Raw genomic sequence first — 21,815 nt, 5'->3', positions numbered from 1 at the left:
TGGAAGGGAGGTTGGGAAAGCAAAAATATTGTCTGGAAGAAAATTTGGAACAAATGAAATATCCTAGCTGGAATTCTGCTTTGTACCTGCAGACTTGGATCTTTTGTGTACATTTGGAATTCTGATGTCTCATTCCTTTTTGCAACAAGATTTTCAGTTTGTCTTCTCACTGACTGTTTTTGAAATGTCTACAGAATCAGGAGAGGCAATTTAGACCAATATAAAAACAAATTAGTTCAAAGGAGTTGCTAATTTAAAAATGAAGGTTGGAATTTACAGTGGGGCCGAAAGGTTCAAGGTGTCCCGCTCCTTCCAAATTTCACTGGTAGGTGGGTACCATTGGCCTCCTTAAAGCTCTCTGCAAATCCCAGCCCAAAAAGAAAAATTATTGTAAAAGTGCAGCTTGGAGGGGCGGGGTTAGATTCAGGGCTGATATAGCTGGCAAGAACAACAAAGTATAAGGAAATAGAAATATTATTTGGCATTTGTTTGAAAAAGTCTTATAAAATGCTAGCATGTGACCAGAGGATTTTTAGTTTCCTTAGCTATATGTAAGGGACGAGAAGAGAGCATCTGCCCTCTGCCTTCGAGGTCTCCTGTGACTAAGAAATTGCCATTTTACCAGCATCAGGGAGTTGTTCTGTTCTATACAATTAATCCTTTAAAATTTCTGAATGTGGTTTCCTTCATTGTTCAATATCTTTTAGTTAATAGCCATGACAGGGGATCAAGTCCCACATGAAAGCTTGTGCCCATGCTTAAAGACAGCACTACAGTTAAATACTATGGGGACTAGGAGACTGCTGCACCTCAGTGAGAGGGGAGCTCAGTTTAATTTCTGTCTCTGGATGTTGTCCAGATAAAAGTTCAATGTCATGTAGTGTTGCTGAAAACGAAGTGTAACTTACATTCCCCCTTAAACAAAAGAGGGACTGGTTCTTGCGGTTTCTAACAGGCAGGTGCCCTCACAGTCTCTGCTGTCTGGACATTCAGCTCCTTATTCTGTAAGACATCACAGCTGCAAAGGGCACCAACTCACCCTATTGTGTTTTTAAATGAACTTTCATCTGTTATCTACCCATGCAGAGAACACTGCTCCCCAGGCCATCAGGAAATCCGTCCCAGCATGTCTGCTCCTTCTCTATCTTATCCAACTCTTCCATAACAGGTAAGTCTGCCCTTTCTGCATTACAAAATGAAGATCCATAGTGGATAATGTTGATGTTGCTGAATTAGAAAGGCTCTCCTACCATTGTATGTGATGAGAAGTAAGGGAATAATTAAAAAAGATTTTTCAAAACCACAAGTCATCACCAGTTTAGTCATGTCCCATGGGGTTGACTGGCTAATGGGTGTAATAAATTCACAGTTTTTCTTCCTCTCTCCAACACCCAGTTCCATGGAGTTCTACCTAACGATACAGAATTTATGGGTTGAAATACTGAGCCAGGAATTCTTTTCCTTAAAGAATAGTTGTAGACAACTTTGTTACACTTTTTCTAGTGTCAGGGTGTTCTATGAATTTCATATGGTAAAACATTCATTGACCAGTGTAGGGATGTGAAGGACTAGTCGACAGTTATGGGTACATAACTGGCTGGATAACCGTTCTCAGAGAGTAGTTAATAACAGTTCACAATCCTGCTGGAAGGGCATAACAAGTGGGGCTCTTACGGAACTGGTTCCATTCAATATCTTAATCAACTATTTAGATACTGGCATGGGGAGTACGCTTATTAAGTTTGAGGATGATACCAAGCTGGGAGGGGTTGCATCTGCTTTGGAGGACAGGGCCATAATTCAAAATGATCTGGACAAACTGAAGAAATGGTCTGAGGTAAATAGGATGAAGTTTAATAACGACAAATGCAAAGTGATCCACTTATGAAGGAACAATCAGTTTCACACATACAGAACGTCTAGGAAGGAGTACTGCAGAAAGGGATATAGGGGTCATAGTGGACCACGAGCTAAATATGAGCCAATAGTGTGACGCTGTTGCAAAAAAAGCAAACATTTGGGATGCATTAACAGGAGCGTTGAGCAAGACACACGAAGTCATTCTTCCACTTTACTCTGCACTTTTTTGGCCTCAATTGGAGTATTGTGTCCAATTCTGGGCACCACATTTCAAGAAAGTTGCGGAGAAATTTGAGAAGGTCCAGAGAAAACAACAAGAATGATGAAAGGTCTAAAGAACATGACCTATGAAGGAAGACTGAAGGAATTGGGCTTGTTTAGTTTGGAAAGGAGAAGACTGAGAGGGGACATGATAGCAGTTTTCAAGTATCTAAAAGGGTGTTAGAAGGAGTAGGGAGAAAAATTGTTCTCCTTGTCTTATCCTCAGAGGCCAAGAAGCAACGGGCTTAAACTGCAGCAAGGAAGGTTTAGGTTGGACATTAGGAAAAACTTCCTGTCTGTCAGGGTGGTTAAACATTGGAATAAATTGACTAGGGAGGTTGTGGAATCTCCATCTCTGGAGATATTTAAGTGCAGGTTAGATAGATTTCTATCAGGAACGGTCTAGACTGTACTGGGTCATGGCGTGAGGGCAGGGGACTAGACTCAATGAGCTCTCCAGGTCCCTTCCAGTTGTAGTGTTCTATGATTCTGTGACTATTCAATAAGCATGAGCTTATAGGATAGTCGACTAGTCATGCCGCTCTCCCCCCCCCCAATTTGCTGCCTCTATCAGAAAGAGGCAGCAAGCGGGGGGAGAGGTGGGAGTACTTCAAAGCAGCAGCCCCAGGTGGAGCCTGGGGCCAGACCCTGGCACTGCCACTTTGAAACAGTGTGTACAGCCCAGAGCCAACTGGGGTGTCCCCAGGCTGCATGAAGTGTTTCAAAGTGGCAGCACTGTGTGGAGCCCAGGATCAGCAGGGGACTTCCCAGCTGATCCTGGGCTCCATGCGGCATTGCTGCTTTGAAATGCCGCATGGATCCTGACCCCAGGCTCCATGCAACACTTTCGCCTTTGAAGTGTAGCAACAGCCGTAAGGTGGAGGCGCCTTATCAGCCAATCAAATAGTTGATGCAAAATGCATCAACTATTTGATTAGTCAATTACTCACAATTTAACATCCCTAGACCAGTGTTTTGTCTGCCATTTGGCCTTTCCCTCTGTCCTCTTCTTGCCTAGACCATTGCCCCAAGTTACTTTGCATCCCATTGGCATCTCAAAATCAGCATTAGAACCTCAAGCTTGTTTTAATTGAAAATAATGGCACGTAACTGTGGCTACATGCAGCATTGCCATTGCCTGGTCTTGCAATGAATTGCTGATGATTTGTGCTATTACTATTTGAAGTCTTTATTTCATCACTAATTTCAGTGTTAACTTAGTTTGGAAGCTTCTTAGAATTTACCCTGCCTCTTACTTGTTGGTATTGCTCCCACTTAACTGTGCTTTGGTTTGGTTTAAGGAGAAGGTCCAGTTTTGGCTGATTCTGAGATTTATTCAATTCTGCACTCTTTAGGGAGAGGGTCATTTCGGCCAATCCAGTCTTCACTGACTAAAGCTGCCGTTTCTCGACCCATTGTGCCCAAGGTTCTTCCAGCACAAGCTACCAACCATCTGTCCAGTAAGTCTGCTCTCCAAAAAGTGGTGTATTCTGTTTTTTGTAGGGGTGGGAACCTTTTGTGAGTTGAGGGCCGCTGGCCTACAGAAAAATGAGTCGGGGGCTGCATACCAGTGAGAAGCTCCTGACTAAGAAGGAGAAAGACACTCCCCTCATTCCCCTCGCACACCAGAGCCTAGAGGGGCCCAGACTAATATATTTTGTACGCTCCAGTCCTGTGGGAGGGGGATCCCTGAGCCTCACGGGCCAGATCCAGGCAAGCCGGGGGACAGATGCGGTGAGGTTCTCCACCCCTGGTTTACTGCATTCAGGTATAAGCTGTTGGTGCCTTTGCTATAGGGAAGGGGAGTGGGCAGTGATGACACAGTTCAAACTAGCATCACATACCATGTCCAAATCCCAACACTTGGCAGGAGGATGTACCTATGGATTTGAACCAGACCCAACATCATGAACCCCCTGATCTTTGGGGAAAGTTAAAATACAAATGTGGTAGCTCAGGTTCAGCTCTGCATAAGTATATGTTACATTCTGTTCTAAGCCCTTTTGGTAAAAGGTGTTGTGACCTCTGACTAATAGAAGCCTAGTAAATCCTGTCTTGGAGGATATGGAATACTGGGCAGGGAGGGGAGATCACCAATCCCTCCTTTTCTACGCTACCCCAGAACAAAAGAACAGGTCACTTAATTAAATGAACTAGTAAAGTGAGGAAATGCAACCAGGAATCCTGTTCCGTATTATGAGCAGTTGTACTGGGGAATTCTCTGCCACAGAAAGACAGTCAAGTGTTGTGAAACAGCTGGATAAGCTTCAGTTCCCTAATACTGTGACCTGTGATAGTTAAAATTCAAAGCACAACCTTATCCTTCAGAGAATAAGCTGATCAGCTAATATGGAGAAATCTTCCTCCCTCATGCAGAATAACCAAGCTGGCCAGGTGCATTATGGGTTTTTCCTTCAAGAGAAATATCAAACCTAAGCTGCAGTCAGAAGCAAGATACTAGATGAGACTGTTGTGTTGGTTTTATAGCACCTCTCTCAAACAATAGGCACGTGCAAGAAATTACATGACCATCTGCATTACTGCAGAATTTAAAATCAGATGCTCCAATAGTTTCTGACATTTAAATACCACTAGGAACATTTGTGGAGAAAAATAGGGATGCCTCTTTTAAACTCCATTGAAATGCAGTACAATGCACTAGGAATGCCTTTAAGGAGGGAGAGCAGAAAAATGATAAATATGTTGCTAAAAATGCTGCCCCTCCTAAATATGGACACCAGCCCATCTTCAGGATCTGACCTAGTGTTAGCAATCCTGCATCTCTATGCTTATGTTAAGATTTAGCTACCTGGAATGATCCTCCTATAAAACTCTCTGGAGAGGAATTGAGATGGGCAGTCAATGAAAGAAAAAAATCTCTAATATCTTTTTCTCTCTATCTTACCAAAGGTGCTATTGACTTGGCAGCTAAAAGTGCTGGTATTATCCCTGGCAGCCCCCTGCCTGCTCTGGATTCTGAGGGCTTGTCAGGTGTGTCTCCGCTGTCACCAGACTGTGTGGCTGCAGTTGTCACGGGGCAGGAGTTGGATGGGGCAGATGAAAATGGAGGCTCCATCACCACAGTAGGGGTTCGTATCTCTCAAATAGACTGAAAGCTATGACAGCATCTTTGTTGTTTTGTGTAAAAAGCCAGCACCTGTATTAATTGTGAATCTGTGGTCATCTTCCTCGTGGGGCTTATTGGGTGGATGCACTTTTTAACGCACGGCTAACCCAGGGTGGGTGGGTGGTGTTCAGGATGTGATGGAGAGAATTCGGGAAAATAGGCACTGCTGTGTTGGAAATTAGGTTTCCATCCTGTAGGGAGGCTTGCAGTCATGAAATTTGAATTGTCACTCACTCCAGCAATCTAAAACCAAGAGGCCAGGCACCATTTGAGAAAGATGCATTGAGTACGGAATTGTGGGCAAAGCAAGAAAGTGCTGGTAGAGAGCAGCTTTCTCCTAATGTGACTGAATGTTGGATCTCCTGAGTGAGTGCCTGTGTTCTGGCTCCAGATGCATCGAGAGATCACCTCGTAAGTGGGAGTTGTGACAGCCCTTATTGTTTCCTTATCCATACCTAGAACAGGTGCCAGTGTTTACCACTATCCCAGGGAGATAGTGAGAGTGCTGTATCCCTGAGATCCCATCTTAGAAGTGAAGATTAGGGGCATATTGTGGCAAGGCTGAACAGATGTGTTTGTCTCTTGTAGCTTTGCTACGTTTGCTGTAGTTGCTGTATAAGTGTGACTCACGTAGTCCCTGTTGCACTTCTAGGGTTCAAGTAACGGGTGTCGGGTTCCTTTCGTTAATCTGCCCGCACAGCATGAGCAGGAGGTGGTCCCTGAGGGCTTCCAGGTACAGTATGAACTGATGAAAGAGCAGCTGGTGAAGCTTATAGCGGAGATATTCTTCACACAAGCATTATTTAAGGGTTCATATTCCAAGGCCTGCTTTTCTTCTTGTCCCTTTTTTTAACTATTCTTGTAGAAATAGCCTGCAGGTTATATAGCTCTTCCTACACTCCTCAGGGTAATGGTCTTTCTTGATTGTTACTGTGCTGGAATGGAAGTCTCACAGGTTGCTGTGGATAACTGCTTCTATTGTGATTTTATGCTGCTATGAGAGCAGAAGAGCTGAGTGAAACTGATAAGCACTGATCTCTGAAGAGCAAATAGATCTTGTTTAATGCCGTGCTTACACAGTGACTGTACAGTTGAGGAGTTCAGCAAGGCAGAAAAGTATCTTTATACTGCTCCAGTCTATTTTAAACATCTGAAGGGAAAGTAGACTCCAGGTACTGAAATAACTCAACTCCCGGGGGAATTCTGCACCAAAGAATTAAAAATGCTATGCACAATATTTTAAAATTCTGCATATTTTGTTAGAATAACAACATAATCAATCTAGTTGGTCTTTTATATTACCAGTCATTAAGTATGCCTGTAACAAAATACAAAATATTCCTCCAGTAAGTAGACAGTTAAAGAAATCCTTACAACCCCTCCATTCTTATTTTTCTGTTACGTTTTGTTGTGTGCCCCTCAGTCTAGGTGTGTCACACATGCAGATGGGCACATCTTGGGGAAAAGCTCTGTCCTTCTGGTTTCAGACACCTACATCCCTTACTTCCCAGAGCCCACCCACAGGGCATTCTCCAAGCTAGACACCTTCACCCCTTACGCACCAGAGCCCAGGAATCCAGAGAGAGAAACAGCCTGATATTGGGTCCTAGGCTTGTATGGAGTTCCTGCACACTACCTACCTTCTTCAGAAGATGCTGGGAACCACAGCTGCCCTGAACCCTTCAGTCCTAACTCCTCTCCCATGGAAAGTGTTCTGTATTTGTGAGCTGGAGAGCCAGGTTCTGCTCGACACAGCAGCCCATAGTGGATGCCAGCAGTTATGCAGCATCAGTTCTATGGGGGGAAATGAAATTCTGCACAGAACATTAATTCTACGGAAATTCTGTATTATGCAGGGGTACAGAACTCCCCCAGTAGTAAAGTAGGCATTCTGGGAATGCCGTCACTGCATCACTGGAGAAACAATCTTATCCAACAACATGACAATGTTGATAATAGTACCAGTTGAGTGACCAATATCTCTTTAAGAGCAGCACTTTGTTTTGTGTCTGTCGTGGCTAACTGCAGAAGCAAGAACTTTATCGTGTTAATTTCATAACTTCAGACCAGACTGGCTAATGCATGAGATTGAGATCTTTTCAGGGACATGTATGGGAGCACTTGATGGTGGAACTCCAGTTATTTTAGAGGAAGAAGGTGGAGGGCTCACTATTGGACTAGACACTCCTGGCTGTGGAAGTCGTCCTCCCAATGTATATAAACCAGTGGGATGAGTAAAGGAGCTTGTACTTAGGGAAAAATTGCTACTTGAAATTCAGGGCATGGATCTTTTTATTTCCACTTATCAGGCTATGCTCTATTCCACTTACTTATTGTACTAACATGATTATTCCCATCCGTCTGGGTGTATGTTACTAAGGGGAAGCCACTCTGACGCTGGATCTAGATGTCGAGAAAAATAAGTCTTATTAAATCAGGGGTGGTCTTCAAGCAGCTGCATTTCTCAGCTGACAAAGCCTGATTCGGTATTCTGTTGTTACGAATGGTCTTGTAGAATAACCAGACTCCTCTTACTAACTCTCTTGCTGGTTACAGTTGTAGAAAAGTTTTGGAAGTGCTCTACTTGAAATCAGTTGCATCTGGGTGTGATGCAAAGACCAACTTTGTCAGGCTGTCGAGGGAGGGTATGGGCTGTGTAGTGGGATGGGAGTGCTTATGGGCTATCCTTCTGTGTGGTTTTAAATCTTTGATCCATGTCCAGAATATAGAACCTGCAGATCTTCCTAGTATTCTAGGAGTCTTCTACTTTGGTTTTATCCTGCTTTCTTTGCATCCAGCTGTTTTTCTTTCAACCCAATGCTCAAGATCTCTGCAATGCATGATCTCGCTGTTGTAACTTTTATAAGTGTCCAAGTTGTATGCAAACTAATGACTAGTCCATTCTCTGACTCTTACAGCAGGACACATCAGTCCTTTCTCTGTCAGAACTGTCCAAGACACCTCTCCAGAATGGTCTTTCTACCCCACCGCTTCTTCCATCACAGGCCTCCAGTACCCATCTGTCTCCTCCCAACGTCTCCGCTCTGCTGGATATCTCTCTGCCTGGACCACCTGAAGATGTGCTTTCTCAGGGAGAGCCTGCCTCGCAAATAAGTGACTCTATCATTGAAATCGCTATCAGCTCTGGTCAATACAGTAAGACTAAATCACGATAAAGTGTTCTCATTACTAAAGTTAGAAAAATGATATTAACTGCAGCATCTTCTGAATATCAGGAAAAACCCTTGTTAGGAGACATCTTCGTGGACTTGATATCCTTTGAGAAGTTAGATTGTGTAGTTCCCCTTTTTCTTAGTCTGTGCATTTTAAATATATGCTAATTTAAGTTAAGGTGTTGCTGGCCTAGCTAAGAGCTTTGGTAGCTTTCTGAACTTACTGAACAATTCTGCAGTAGCTTATTAAATAGTAAGGACCAAAATCTTTTCTCTCATCTCCCTGCTGAGTTCAGTGGTAGCTCTGTACACATACATGAGGATGGAATATGGCCCTTTGCATATTATTCCTTAAGGCAGCCTTTTGGCCAGTGATACCAGGATTTTCATAGGAAATGATTTTTTAACGTAGACGATGTCTATGCTTATACCAGCACAGCTGTACCAATGCAACTGTGCCACTTGAAGAACACTCTTGTAGGTGTGTTGAGGCTAATAGGAGAGAGCTCTCCAGACAGCATAATAAAAGCCAGCTTAATGAGCGGTGATGGCTGTGTCAGCACAAGAGCATCTCCTGCAAACACAGCACTGTGCACACAAGCGCTTATGCTGGGAAAACTTATGTGCTCCGAGGTGTGTGTTTTCACACTGCTGAGCGACAAAAGTTTTGCCAACATAAGTGTTAGCATTATGGCCTGGCATTCTCATCCTGTCCTTCATTTAACACTATAGAGACATGGCCCCAGTAGTTTTATACAGGGACTTCCATGTGTAAAGAATTTCTTAAAAGTAATAAAGGGAACATTTATCCCCATTTCACATATGGGGAAGGGGGGGCACTGAGAGAGGTTCATTAAAGTGAAGTTTTGCTCTAAAATATTACTCCATAAAAATAATGTTCTGGTGTTTTATGTTAGACAGACACCTGCCAGGAGTGGTCTAGTTATTATGTAGCCTTGCCTTGAGGGCAGGGGACTGATTAGATGATCTGTTGAGGTCCCTTTAGTCCTGCACTTCTGATTCTGTGTTTGTGTCTCAGTATTTCCAGGCATAATTTGCTTAGTTTGCCAGAAAAAAAATTGTTTTAATTGTCAGGCCTGCAAATTGACCTTGAGATCTGAGACTGACTGGGTTCTGTGCATCGGCATCTTCATCAGTAATCCTAGAACTAAAAGGAATCTTGAGATGTCATCAAGTCTAGTCCCCTGCCCTCATGGCAGGACCAAGCTCCATCTAGACCATCCTTGACAGATGCCTGTCTAACCCGCTCTTAAAAATCTCTAATGATGGAGATTCCACAGCCTTCCTAGGCAATTCATTCCAATGCTTAACCACCCTGACAGGAAGTGTTTTCTTAACGTCCAACCTGAAACTCCCTTGTTGCAATTTGAACCCATTGCTTCTTATTCTATTGTCAGAAGTTGAGAATTTTTTCTCCCTCCTCCTTGTAAACACCTTTTAGGTATTTTAAAGCTATGTCATGTCCCCCTTCATCTTCTATTTTCAAGACTAAACACATCCAGTTCTTTCAGTCATCCCTCATAGGTCATTTTTCTGGACCTTTAATAATTTTTGTTGCTCTTCTCTGGACCTTTTCCGTTTTGTCCACATCTTTCCTGGAGTGTGGTGCCCAGAGCTGGACATAATACTCCAGTTGAGGTCTAATCAGCATAGAGTAGAGCGGAAGAATTACTTCTCATGTCTTCTTTACAACACTCCTCTTAATACATCCCAGAATTATGTTTGTGGTTTTTTGCTAGTGTCACACTGTTGACTCATATTTAGCTTGTGGTCCACTAGACTCCTACATCCCTTTCTGCAGTTCTCCTTCCAAGACAATCATTTCCCATTTTGTATGTGTGAAACTGATTGTTCCCTCCCAAGTGTAGCACTTTGCATTTGTCCTTGTTGAATTTCATCCTGTCTACCTCATACCATTTCTCCAGTTTGTCCAGCTCATTGTGACCCTATCCTCCAAAGCATTTGTAACCACTTCCAGATTGGAATCATCTGCAAACTTTATAAATGTACTCTCTATGCCCGTGGTCCCCAACACGGCGCTTGGGGGAGGGGAGGGAGAGAGCGCCGGCCCCGGGCGCGCGGCGCTTGGGAGAGAGCGCCAGCGCCGGCCCCGGGCGCGCGGCGCTTGGGGGGGAGAGCGCCGGCCCCGGGCGCGCGGCGCTTGGGGGGGAGAGCGCCAGCGCCGGGCGCGCGGCGCTTGGGGGGGAGAGCGCCAGCGCCGGGCGCGCGGCGCTTGGGGGGGAGAGCGCCAGCGCCGGGCGCGCGGCGCTTGGGGGGGAGAGCGCCAGCGCCGGGCGCGCGGCGCTTGGGGGGGAGAGCCCCCTGGCGCCCGGCAACCCCAAATGGTTGAGGACCACTGCTCTATGCCATTATCTAAATTGTTGATGAAGATAAAGAACAGAACTGGTCCCAAAATTGATCCCTGAAGAACCCCATTTATCACGTTCTTCCAGGATGATTGTGCATCTGACAAAGTGTTTTTTACCCAGGAAAGCTTATACCCAAATAAATCTGCTAGTCTTTAAGGTTCTACAGAACTCCTAGTTTTTGCAGGCATTGACAGACTAACACGGCTGCCCCTCTGGGACCTGGGAACCATAACTGCTCTCTTGGAATGGTTATCCAACCAGTTATGCACACAGCTTATAGTAGCCCCATCTAGGTTGTATTTTCCTAGTTTATTAATGAGAAGGTCATGCAAGACTGTATCAATTGCTTTGCTAGTAAAGGTCAATGGGATTGCATAGTCTGACCTATAGAATCTTTAGAATCAGTAAGGTTGCAGAAGAAAGAAAAAGCCATTTCCCAGGATGGCTTTGTAGGATTGACCGTTTAAAAACATCCTTTTGCTGGTTAGCTGAGCAAATTTGATCTAGAAATGTTGATGTGTAATGAACATAAAGGCCCATCATATCACTCTTTCTCAGACTAATTTGAGTTGTCCAATACCCCACAAAAAGTCAGTGTCGGAGTACAAAACTCAAATTTTGGATATCGCAGATACCAGAATTGGGTTGTAAGGAGCCTAATAATATAACTGAGCTCTACTAAGCAAACTATGAAGTTGCAGCATGTATGGGCGGGGGGGAAAGCAGTTGTAAAACAAATCAGTCACAATATCCCTCAGGACTAAGCACCTACCCAGTTCTTGGCTCATAAATAAATCTGACATTAACTCTACTTGTTCAGATTTGTCATTCACTTTTAAAGTGTTGCATTAGGTAGAATAATTATTTTGTTTCTCATTTGCGAATTTGTTTTATGTTGTGACAGTGTAAGTATCTAAAAATTATTCTTTACACAAAAAAATATACATTTTCAAAAATCATTGTCAATCTTAGGGAATAATTTTTTTTTTTAAGTTGTGGATCTGAATTCTGAGCAACTAAGTGTTCTTTTCCAGATGTCTGGCTAGCCCAGAAGCACATCAGAATCCTTTCATATTGGACATGTAGGAGAGGATTAGGTCTCCTGTTACCTGGCAGTCAATAATAGTGTCCAGACACCTAATTATCCATAGTAGGATACAGCATCAAATGATCTTTCACACTGTGGTGAATCTGTGTCACTTAGCCAGTTGACCAATTGTCCTCTAAAGGCACTATATTTGCAGTTTGCTTGCAGTTTCTTTAAATGAGCATGGACAGTAGTTTCATCTTATCTCCTTTTCCCACAGAAATGTTGTCATACCTGGTCCAATTAAGTGTGAGCTAAATTAGGCCTTCCAGATCCCTACCTTCGGTTATCAGTTTAAACTAGGGCTTTAAACTAGGTTCAGTGTGGGCAGGTGACCAAAGCCCACAGGTAAGTGAAAAACATGGAGACCTGGGAGATGGGTTAGAAATGGGAGGGAGCATGGGCTATAATAGCAGAGATAAAGGAGGGGGGCAAGGCAGAACTGGGGGGCAAAATCAAATCAGTATCTTGGATGCCTGTATACAAATGCAAGGAGTATGGGAAAGAAGCAGGAAGAACTTGAAGTGCTAATAAACAAACACAACTATGACATAGCTGGTATCACAGAAACTTGGTGGGATAATACACACAATTGCAATATTGGTATAGAAGGGTACAACTTGCTCAGGAAGGATAGGGAGAGGAAAAAAGGGAGGAGGTGTTGCCTTATATTACAAATGTATACACTTGGGCTGAAGTGGAGATGGACAAAGGAGACAGACTTGTTGAGAATCTCTGGGTTAGGTTAAAAGGGTTAAAAAAACAAGGGATCTACTACAGACCACCTACCCAGACAGAAGAGGTAGATGAGGCTTTTTTTAAACAACTAACAAAATCGTCTGAAGCACATGTATTGGTGGTGATGGGGCACTTCAACTATCTAGACATATGTTGGGAAACTAACACAGCAGGCACAGATTATTCATTAAGTTCTTGGACAGCATTGGAGACAATTTTTTATTTCAGAAGGTTGAGAAAGCTACTGGGGGAAAGCTGTTCTAGATTTGATTTTAACAAATAGGGAGGAACTGGTTGAAAATTTGAAAGTGGAAGGCAGCTTGGGTGAAATCGTGGAGTTCATGATTCTAAAGAATGGTAGAAGGGAGAACAGCAAAATAGAGATGATGGATTTCAGGAAAGTAGATTTTAGTAAACTCCAGAGAGCTAATAGGTAAGGTCCCATGGGAAGCAAGACTAAGAGGAAAAACAACTGAAGAGAATTGCAGTTTTTCAAAGGGACATTATTAAGGGCCCAAAAGCAAACTATTCCACTGCGTAGAAAAGATAGAAAGTATAGTAAGAGGCTAATTTGGCTTAACCAGGAGATCTTACAGAAGACTGGAAAAGGGCAAGCATAGTGCCCATCTATAAAAAGGGAACTAAGAACAACCCAGGAAACTACAGACCAGTCAGTTTAACTTCTGTGCCAGGAAAGATAATGGAGCAACTAATTAAGGAAATCATTTGCAAACAGCTAGAAGATAATAAGGTGGTAGGTAACATCCAGCATGGGTTTGTAAAGAAAAAAATCATGTCAAACCAATCTGATAGCTTTCTTTGATAGAATAACAATTCTTGTGGATAAGGGAGAAGTGGTGAACGTGGTATACCTACACTTTTAGTAAGGCATTTGATATGGTCTTGCATGACCTTCTTATCAATAAGCTAGGGAAATGCAATATAATAATAATAGAGATTGCCTATCTCCTAGAACTGGAAGGGACCTTGAAAGGTCATTGAGTCCAGTCCCCTGCTTTCACAGCAGGACCAAGTACCATCCCTGCAAATTTTTGCCCCAAATCCCCTCCTCAAGGATTGAGCTCACAACTCTGGGTTTAGCAGGCCAATGCTCAAACCACTGAGCTATCCCTCCCCAGTCTAGTTGGGGCTACTATAAGATGGGTGTATAACTGGCTAGATAGCCGTTCTCAGAGTAGTTATTAACAGTTCACAATTGTGCTGGAAGGGCATAACGAGGAGTTCTGCAGGGGTCTGTTTTGGGACTGGTTCTGTTCAATATCTTCATCAGCAATTTAAATGAAGGCATAGAGAGTACGCTTATTAAGTTTGCAGAAGATACCGAGCTGGGAGGGGTTGCAACTGCTTTGGAGGATAGGGTCAAAATTCAAAAGGATCTGGACAAAATGGAGAAATGGTCTGAGGTAAACAGGATGAAGTTTAATAAGCACAAATGCAAAGTGCTCCTCTTAGGAAAGAATAATCCATTTCACACATACAGAGTGGGAAGCGATTGTCTAGGAAGGAGTCCTGCAGAGAGGGATTTAGGGATCATAGTGGACCACAAGCTAAATATGAGCCAGTAGTGTGACACTGTTGCAAAAAAAGCAAACATGATTCTGGAATGCATTAACAGGAGTGTTATGAGCAAGACCTGACGAGTAATTCTTGCACTCTACTCTGCTGATCAGGCCTGAGTTGGGGTATTGTGTCCAGTTCTGGGCACCACATTTCAGGAGAGATGTGAAAACATTGGAGAAGAGCAACAAAAGTTATTAACAGCCTAGAAAACATGAGTTATAAGGGAAGACTAAAAGAACTGGGCTTGTTTAGTTTAGAAAAGAAGACTGAGAAGGAAACATGATAGCAGTTTTCAAGTATCTAAAAGGGTGTTACGAGGAGGGAGAAATTTGTTCTCCTTGGCCTCTGAGGATAGAACAAGAAGCAATGGGCTTAAATTGCAGCATGGGAGGCTTAGGATGGACATTAACCACCCTGATAATTAGGAAGTGTTTCCTAAACACTGGAATACACTGCCTAGGGAGGTTGTGGAATCTCCATCACTGGAGAGATTTAAGAGCAGTTTGGACAGACACCTGTCGGGGTGATCTAGATGGTGCAGGTTCTTCCATGAGTGCAGGGAACTGGATTTAATGGCCTCTCAAGGTCCCTTCCAGTTCTAGTGTTCTATGATCACACTCTTCCATCAGGAAACTGCAATACACCAGAGCTAAATTCTTTTATCAGCCAGACAGTATCCTTAAAATTAGTTGATTTAGGATTAAACCGGGCTCCCCTTACTCATCTGAGTAGCGCCATTGTAGTTCAGAATAGTTTGGTGTAGGTTGATTCTCCGTACAGTGGCAGTGCTTCTAAGTATATTAGGTGGTGCCTGACCTCCAGTTGCATGAGAATGTGTTGAACACTCCAAGGTACTTGAAGTTGTCCTAGTAGCTTCACAGAACTGACCCAGTCAATGATTCATTGCATTGGTTTACAGGTGAAGGTGTTTCTCTCTCCCCTGCAAAACTGAATGGTAGTGACAGCTCCAAAAGTCTTCCATCCCCCTCCAGCAGTCCTCAGCAGAACTGGATTGCCTCTCCAAGCCATGATCCACAGTGGTACCCCAATGACTCTACCGACTCATCTCTCAGCAGCCTGTTTTGTAAGTGTCAGTACACAGACCTTTGAAGGAGGAAAGGTCCTTCCTTTTCTAAGGAGCTTCTCTTCATCTGTCCCCCAGTCCCTTGACTTGGAATGATTCCTTGAAGAGAGTAAACTAAGTAGGTCTTCAGAAGACTTTTTGCTTTGCTTTCCATCTTCCTCTCTAAAGACCTGTTATCCCTAGATGGCCTCAGTTTCATGCAGCCCAAATTAGGAACCCTGCTCCTGAAACAGAAGTTACTCAGCTGGCATGGGGCCACAGCATACACTCTGGAGCGAGTAACTGAAACGTTTTTGTAGCCTGCTTGGTTTTGCAAGTCAGACCCATCTTTTAGGTTGAAACATTTTCAGTGTTCTGCTAAAACAGCAAAATGGTGCCACCAGGTCTTCTGTTTGAAGCTTATAAGTGTTGTTGTATACATAGTGCATAATTCTAATGAGGTGAGAGAATTGTGGGGGTTTTTGAGTTAAAAATTATGTATGGCTAGTGTCTCCAGTGTCGTGTGTGTTTTCCCTCTTCTGGGCAGAGGTGGTTCCATTTGGCAGCCTGCTGATGCTGCTCCTGCTAGTGACTTATTATTTTGAGGAGGTAGAGGAGAGAGATGCTCTTAGATCTCTTGGTGCTAGGTTTCCATGTACCCCTTCTCCTACTCTTCAGATGTACAATTTCAATGCACTGACTTTGCATTTCCCTTCTGTAGCAAGTTTCATCTCCCCTGAAAAGGGCCGGAAAATGTTGCCGACTCCTGCTGGTACTGCCAGTGGCACTTCCTTATTGGGACCCAGCCTGCTGGATGGAAACTCACGGGATTCTTTTGTGTCTCGCTCTCTGGCAGACGTAGCAGAGGTATGTGGTCAGATCACATCAGTCTGTGTTTGCACTTAAACAATCACCATTTAATTTCACTTTTCAATAGTATTGTTCATGTTACTCATTATAACTCCCTGGGACACTTACAGAAGACACCAGGCTTACATGCAACAGAGCAGAGCAACTAGTTTACACAGTAGATGTAGAATGACCTGGTGGTATGTTCCACACAGCAGTTCATGTGGGACTCTTGTGAGCAACCTTATGACTCCTGCCTTGATGGCTGATGGAGATCAGGTCTGTTTTATAGATGCTATGCTCTCGACTCCTCTCATCCAGCTGTGCTCCACTGAGGTCCATAGAGCTGCAGCTGGTTGATGCTGACTCAGTATACATCCCTGACTATTATAACTATGCTCTGCTCTGGATAGGGAAGTGAGGGACTGAGTACCTTATGCCACTGCAACTTCCAGTCCAACTTTCTGTCCCTAAAGGTTTTGCCAGCTCTTGCTGGAGTGAATCAAGCCTCCAAAGCATGTTAACACAGAGCTTGTAGAATAGAATGCAACTGACCTAGTGCAGTCACCTGGTTAACGCAGTATGTGAGCTGTTACTTTAAGCAAGATGTCACAGGGTGGGGTGGGGGGTAGGAAGCCAGCCACCACAGTTTAATAACAGTCTTAACGAAAATATGGTTCTGAAAGGCCTGTTATCAAGGGCTATGGAGAGGGAAATCTTGTTTATGTCGAGAACAGGTACAGTGCAGGCAGAAGCTGTGAAGGCATACCTCCCCCCCCCCCATATCGCTCTGCCACTGTCCCTTGTTGCTGATCCAGAGGTTCAGTTGTCAAGGTTTCGTTGGGACGCCCCATTCCCTCTTAGGCTCTTGCTAAGGTGGCCACAAACATATAACTCTGGAATTTTTTGTAAGGTGGACACATCATTAAAATTGGATTGAGGCTAGTAGTTCATTTCATGGAGCCAGCAGGTAACTGCCAAGTTGAGCTGCATTGGAACAGATAAAATGGAGGTGAAGACCTTGTATCTTCCTATGTGTCCCTGATCTCCGCTTGTATCATCTGACCCCTTAGCAGTCACAGACAAGTGTTACTCTCCAACCTAGATGAATGTGACAAACCTCTGCTGACCTGTGGGTTTCTTTCTTCATATCCATCTTCTAGGTTGTGGATTCCCAGCTGGCTTGCATGATGAATGAGAACAGCATAGATTACATCTCTCGTTTCAACGATCTTGCCCAGGAGCTATCAATACCTGAGCCAACTCGTAGGGAAATCCTCTTTGATGGAGGAGGCGGTGGCCCCCCAATTGGTGATCTCTCACAGTGAGCATAAGAGACCAGTAGGCTGGTGGAGACTGTTCATCTTAGTGGAACTTATTGTACTGGATTTGGGAGGCAAGTGGAGGATATGCAAATGATGTCCAAATGCCCTCAACCAGTGCCCACCTTTCTAGAAGAACAGCGTTGTCTTTAGAGGTCTGAACAAATATCTACAAGTCCTAGAATGTGCAATATGTTGGGGAACAATGTGGAACATTATTACAGGGAGTGATGTGTCTGCATCAGTGATATGAGATGGTGAATAAATGAGTTTGAGATGGTCCGGGATTTGTACTTTGGCATGGCCTAGGCAAGAAGCTTAGGCAAGAATATGGCTGGAAACTTCTTCAATGTGAATCTTGTTTTTTGCATGATGATCAGCTTCCCATGATTTGCAATCCATGTTGAGACTGAGGGGTGGAGGGAGACCGAAATCCTCCTCCTATTCGCATTCTGAAACATCCTGCTCTGCACGATTGTCATATCAGTCAAACTGAAGTTTCTTGCACTCCCCTGAAAGGCACCATTATTCTGCAATGCTGGTGTTGCCATTTTATACATTGTTTCTTTGGCTACTCCTTGTTTTATGAACATTCCAGACAGGTAGATGCCTGCATTCTTGTTTTTTGTTTTTTGTAAATCCTACTCTGTCACAGCCACCATTCTTCTGATTGTATCTACTCTTTTTAGCAGGCTGACAGTATTTTTCATTGCATTGGACAGTGACACACACACACACCACCACCTATGAGAGTGTTTTCCCTAAAGAGATGGTTACTTATCAAGAGAGGAAACATTGCAGAAAGGAGTCTCCCTGGAATCACTCTTAAATCTTTGTCTTGGTAGTTTTTTGTTAGGAAACCCATATATCCCCATCTTTCTCCACATAAACCAGATCAATCATCTCATTGAGGATTCTTATGGGCAGTGAGATACAAAAGAATAATGTTCATTTAAAGGTACAAATATTTTAAAACTCAGATTGTTGAAATCCATCTTGCCTTGCAAATGAGGAGGAGAGGTATCCAGTCTCAACTTCAACTGAACTCTCCACTCTGTCCTTGCCTAGCTAATTCTGGGTGCTCGGTAGTACCCCAGAACATCGTTTCTCACTGTCATCCCTCTCTGGCACTGTTATATGTTTCTGTTGTATTGCATTTTAATGCCTGAAAGACCCAGGTCCTGATTTCAGCACGTCCAAAGGCGTTCTAGTAACGTTACTTCCTTTACAGTTGGCTTTTCTTTTTCTTCTAATTGCTCAGGATACTTCCTTCTTCCAGATCTTTTCCCATCAGTCTTAAGAAGGATACTTTTACTTGCTTGTGTTTAAAGCATTTATCTGTACCCCCCAGTAAAAAGATTCATCTTGACTATTTTAAGTAGCTCTGAAGCTGTCGTAGGAGTCAGTCCTATATAAACCTCAAACTTTTATATTTTTTTACACAAACACACAGACACACACACACACACACTGTGTGTATATGAATAACACACAAACCGTCTATCCTTAAGGCCATTACGAGGGCTTCTTTTTCTTAAAATGCACTATGCTCTGGATGTGGCTTTACTTACTTACTCCTACAAAACATTTGACTGGGAGTCTTGTGACAGTGTTGCCCACAAAGCACTGGTTGGATATACAGTGTTCCCTGTCGTTTTACCCTTACCCCATTAGACTTTTTTTATATTGGTTGGTATATTCTTTGCCTTGTGCTTTAAGATAAAATTTAACCAGTTTTCTGATGATCATACTTGATGATCCAGAACAGGATTGTTTATCTCCTTCTCTAATGGGTGGCAAGATTTGGAGGACACTTGTTTGGTTCATGTTGCAGGATGCCTGGTGTCTGGTTGCTTCATTCTCCTCTTGGATGTGGGAGCCACCTGCCCAGTTAGACACAACATTGGTATAACTGGGTATTCCTTCAGGGACTCACATCTACATTACTAGCAAGCCATGGGTCAGCACGCTAAGAGGGGACAGTTTTCATATTAATAAGCTAATTCCCTGCTTTAGCTTTGGGTCACCTGGAACCTATCCTCTCAGAATATGTATTCCAGAAGCCATTTACAAATTGTAGGGCTTCTCACAGTTCTAGAATACAAGCATATTTGAGGTTTCCAGACAAACATACACTTAGTCATGCATATTTATTTCTGAAGGGTTCACACTTGGTAGAAACTAGTATTTCCATTAATTATACTGTTTTAATCTTTCCAGTGATTATTGTAGTTCAGATGTCTTTCAGTCCAGTCTTTCTTAAAGCACCAATTCCTAGTTTTGACTACCCACATTAGTAGTTCTGTCTGTTTTCTCCAGAAATACTTCTGCTAACCCATGTTAGCAAAACTGAGGCTTCCTAGTATAGATGGATTATAATGGATTATCTAAACATAGTAACATTTAGAAGGACACATGACAAGTTTTAGTCAGATGCAACAAATCTGAATCTCTAGTTGGTTTTCATTTCTTAAATGGTGAGAGGTTAGCCTTATGCTGGCAAATATATTTGATTACTGCAGTCTTCCTCCATGTCCCCAAAACAGCTATTGATAATAGGATTTCACCCAGATCTGTTTATGAGTCTGTCACCAGAATGCAGGGAGCTGTCTGTAGCCCATATGCCTTGCTACAAGAAAAACAACCATTAGAGAAAGAAGCTCATATAGTGGGTATTGCTTATAATCTATGAAGCCAGCACATTTTAATATTCTGACCTTCTCAAGACAGAACAGGAGTGCTAGGTGGTAGGTAGGGAGGCAGATGCATAGAATAGGCAGAGCCATCATTCAGCACCCAGAAATTCTATGGTAAAAATTTGGTTAACCTTTTAAAAAATTCTTATAAACACATATTTGAACATCCTCTACTTTCTCCATGGCCACCTCCTTCCCTCCCCTCTTTCTGATATTTCCAGTGTACAGAATATTCCCACCTGCTCTATCTGATCTCTGATTCAGGAATGTTGGATACCCTGTGTATTACATTATAATAGCAAAACCCAACTAAATCGAAGTTTCTCGTTTCAAAGTTTTCCCTGATGAAAAACTTGGATATAATGATAAATTCAGATCAATACAGACATTAGTAACTTGGCAAAATTGCTTTGTAGCACACAGTGGAAGAAGGCTTTCTGTAGGAATTGGCAGATTGCTAGCAGATGCCCCAGAGTATGCTGGACTTCTTCAGGTTCAAAGTAGGAAAATAAAATTTGAATTGTGCTGTATCAGAACAACTTTGGTGACTATAATCTTCTCCAGAACAGATGTTCAAGTGACTTGCTAGTCAACTGCAAGCAGGATTGTTTCAGGCAAGTAACACTTATCTTCAGACCTGTACAAGGCACTGTGAGGAGGCTGGAGGTGAGAATGGACATTGAAAACCTCCATTTTTTTGTTGTGTTAGTTCCTAGAAAGCTTGTGCTCTGACTGAGCGTTTAGGGTCTTTCTTTTTAACTTCAGTTGTTTGGGTGCCAAGTCTATGAGCGTACATGAAATGATGTAACTGGCTTCCTTATATTCCCCTAAGGGAATATAAACATAAATTTGTCATCGTAATCTGGGTATAAAGCAATACTACAGCCACCTCTTTCTGCGTGTTGTGTACTTAGTGATGGGCCAGCTACTAGAGTGTTAGATTCTGCTCAGCCAAACAATTCATTCTGTCCTTTTATCACTAAATCCACCAAGCATAGGAATTTTAATTGGTTTTTAAAATGGCATCGTTTAACTTTTCCTTGGCACCCTCCTTATTTATATTTCTAAATTAAATTATATAGCTTGGACCACACCTAATCTGCCAGGAAAGCTCCTCTACTGACTCTGCCAATCCCGCAGTGGAAATTACTGTTGCATTTTTTTACACTCAAAATTCCAATGCATTTATAAGGAAAGTGCTGCACTTTTTAAACCTTTTCAACCTTTAAATCTCCTGAGTTCACAATGGTTTATAAATATTAAATAAGTGAAACCTTGGCAAGCACTACGGCAATAAGTTATCATTTGTTACTGGAACATGATAACTGGCTTTAGAGCTTTTGGTTTGGCAGCAAAATTTATTGCTGTTTCTTTTAATAATAGTTAAGCCATATCATCTAAGGTTTTTGGCTTGTTTGAGATGTGAATTTGTTTTATAGATTATAAATATACATATATAGTGTATGTATAAAGCAGAATGACTGTCCCTACTGATTATTTTTTGTATCATATTGTAAATTATATTATTTATTCTTTACCAATTTTGGAAAAAGGTGTTTTGTTTATTTAATATAATATACAAAAGCTGTTAAACTTCTGTTTAAATTTCCAATTCAACTTGTAAAGCTGTTTTTATTGTGCATAAATACATACTAATACTTGGTCTAA

The 21,815-nt window shown here is 42.6% G+C and overlaps 1 protein-coding gene across 9 annotated transcripts in view; it reads left to right on the top strand.

The window, feature by feature from the left end:
- Window positions 1–21,815, top strand: part of CRAMP1 (cramped chromatin regulator 1) — an 83,608-nt gene extending 61,793 nt beyond the window's left edge. For 7 of the 9 annotated variants that reach the window (XM_075898994.2, XM_075898992.2, XM_075898991.2 and 4 more), the window contains 8 exons: window positions 1,087–1,168; window positions 3,477–3,581; window positions 5,032–5,210; window positions 5,901–5,981; window positions 8,167–8,404; window positions 15,137–15,301; window positions 16,002–16,147; window positions 17,293–21,815. In XM_075898994.2, the coding sequence (XP_075755109.2) occupies window positions 1,087–1,168; window positions 3,477–3,581; window positions 5,032–5,210; window positions 5,901–5,981; window positions 8,167–8,404; window positions 15,137–15,301; window positions 16,002–16,147; window positions 17,293–17,457 (1,161 nt within the window). In that variant the 3' untranslated portion in view covers window positions 17,458–21,815. The remainder of the gene's footprint in view (window positions 1–1,086; window positions 1,169–3,476; window positions 3,582–5,031; window positions 5,211–5,900; window positions 5,982–8,166; window positions 8,405–15,136; window positions 15,302–16,001; window positions 16,148–17,292) is intronic. The other 2 variants (XM_075898990.2, XM_089782182.1) reach the window with 1 other exon arrangement.

The sequence above is a fragment of the Pelodiscus sinensis genome, chromosome 15 (genome assembly GCF_052426305.1).
Source record: "Pelodiscus sinensis isolate ZL-2025 chromosome 15, ASM5242630v1, whole genome shotgun sequence".
Classification (NCBI taxonomy): Eukaryota; Metazoa; Chordata; order Testudines; family Trionychidae; genus Pelodiscus; species Pelodiscus sinensis.
The sequence above is the reverse complement of the archived record's forward strand: the minus strand, read 5'-3'. Positions and strand labels throughout refer to the sequence as shown.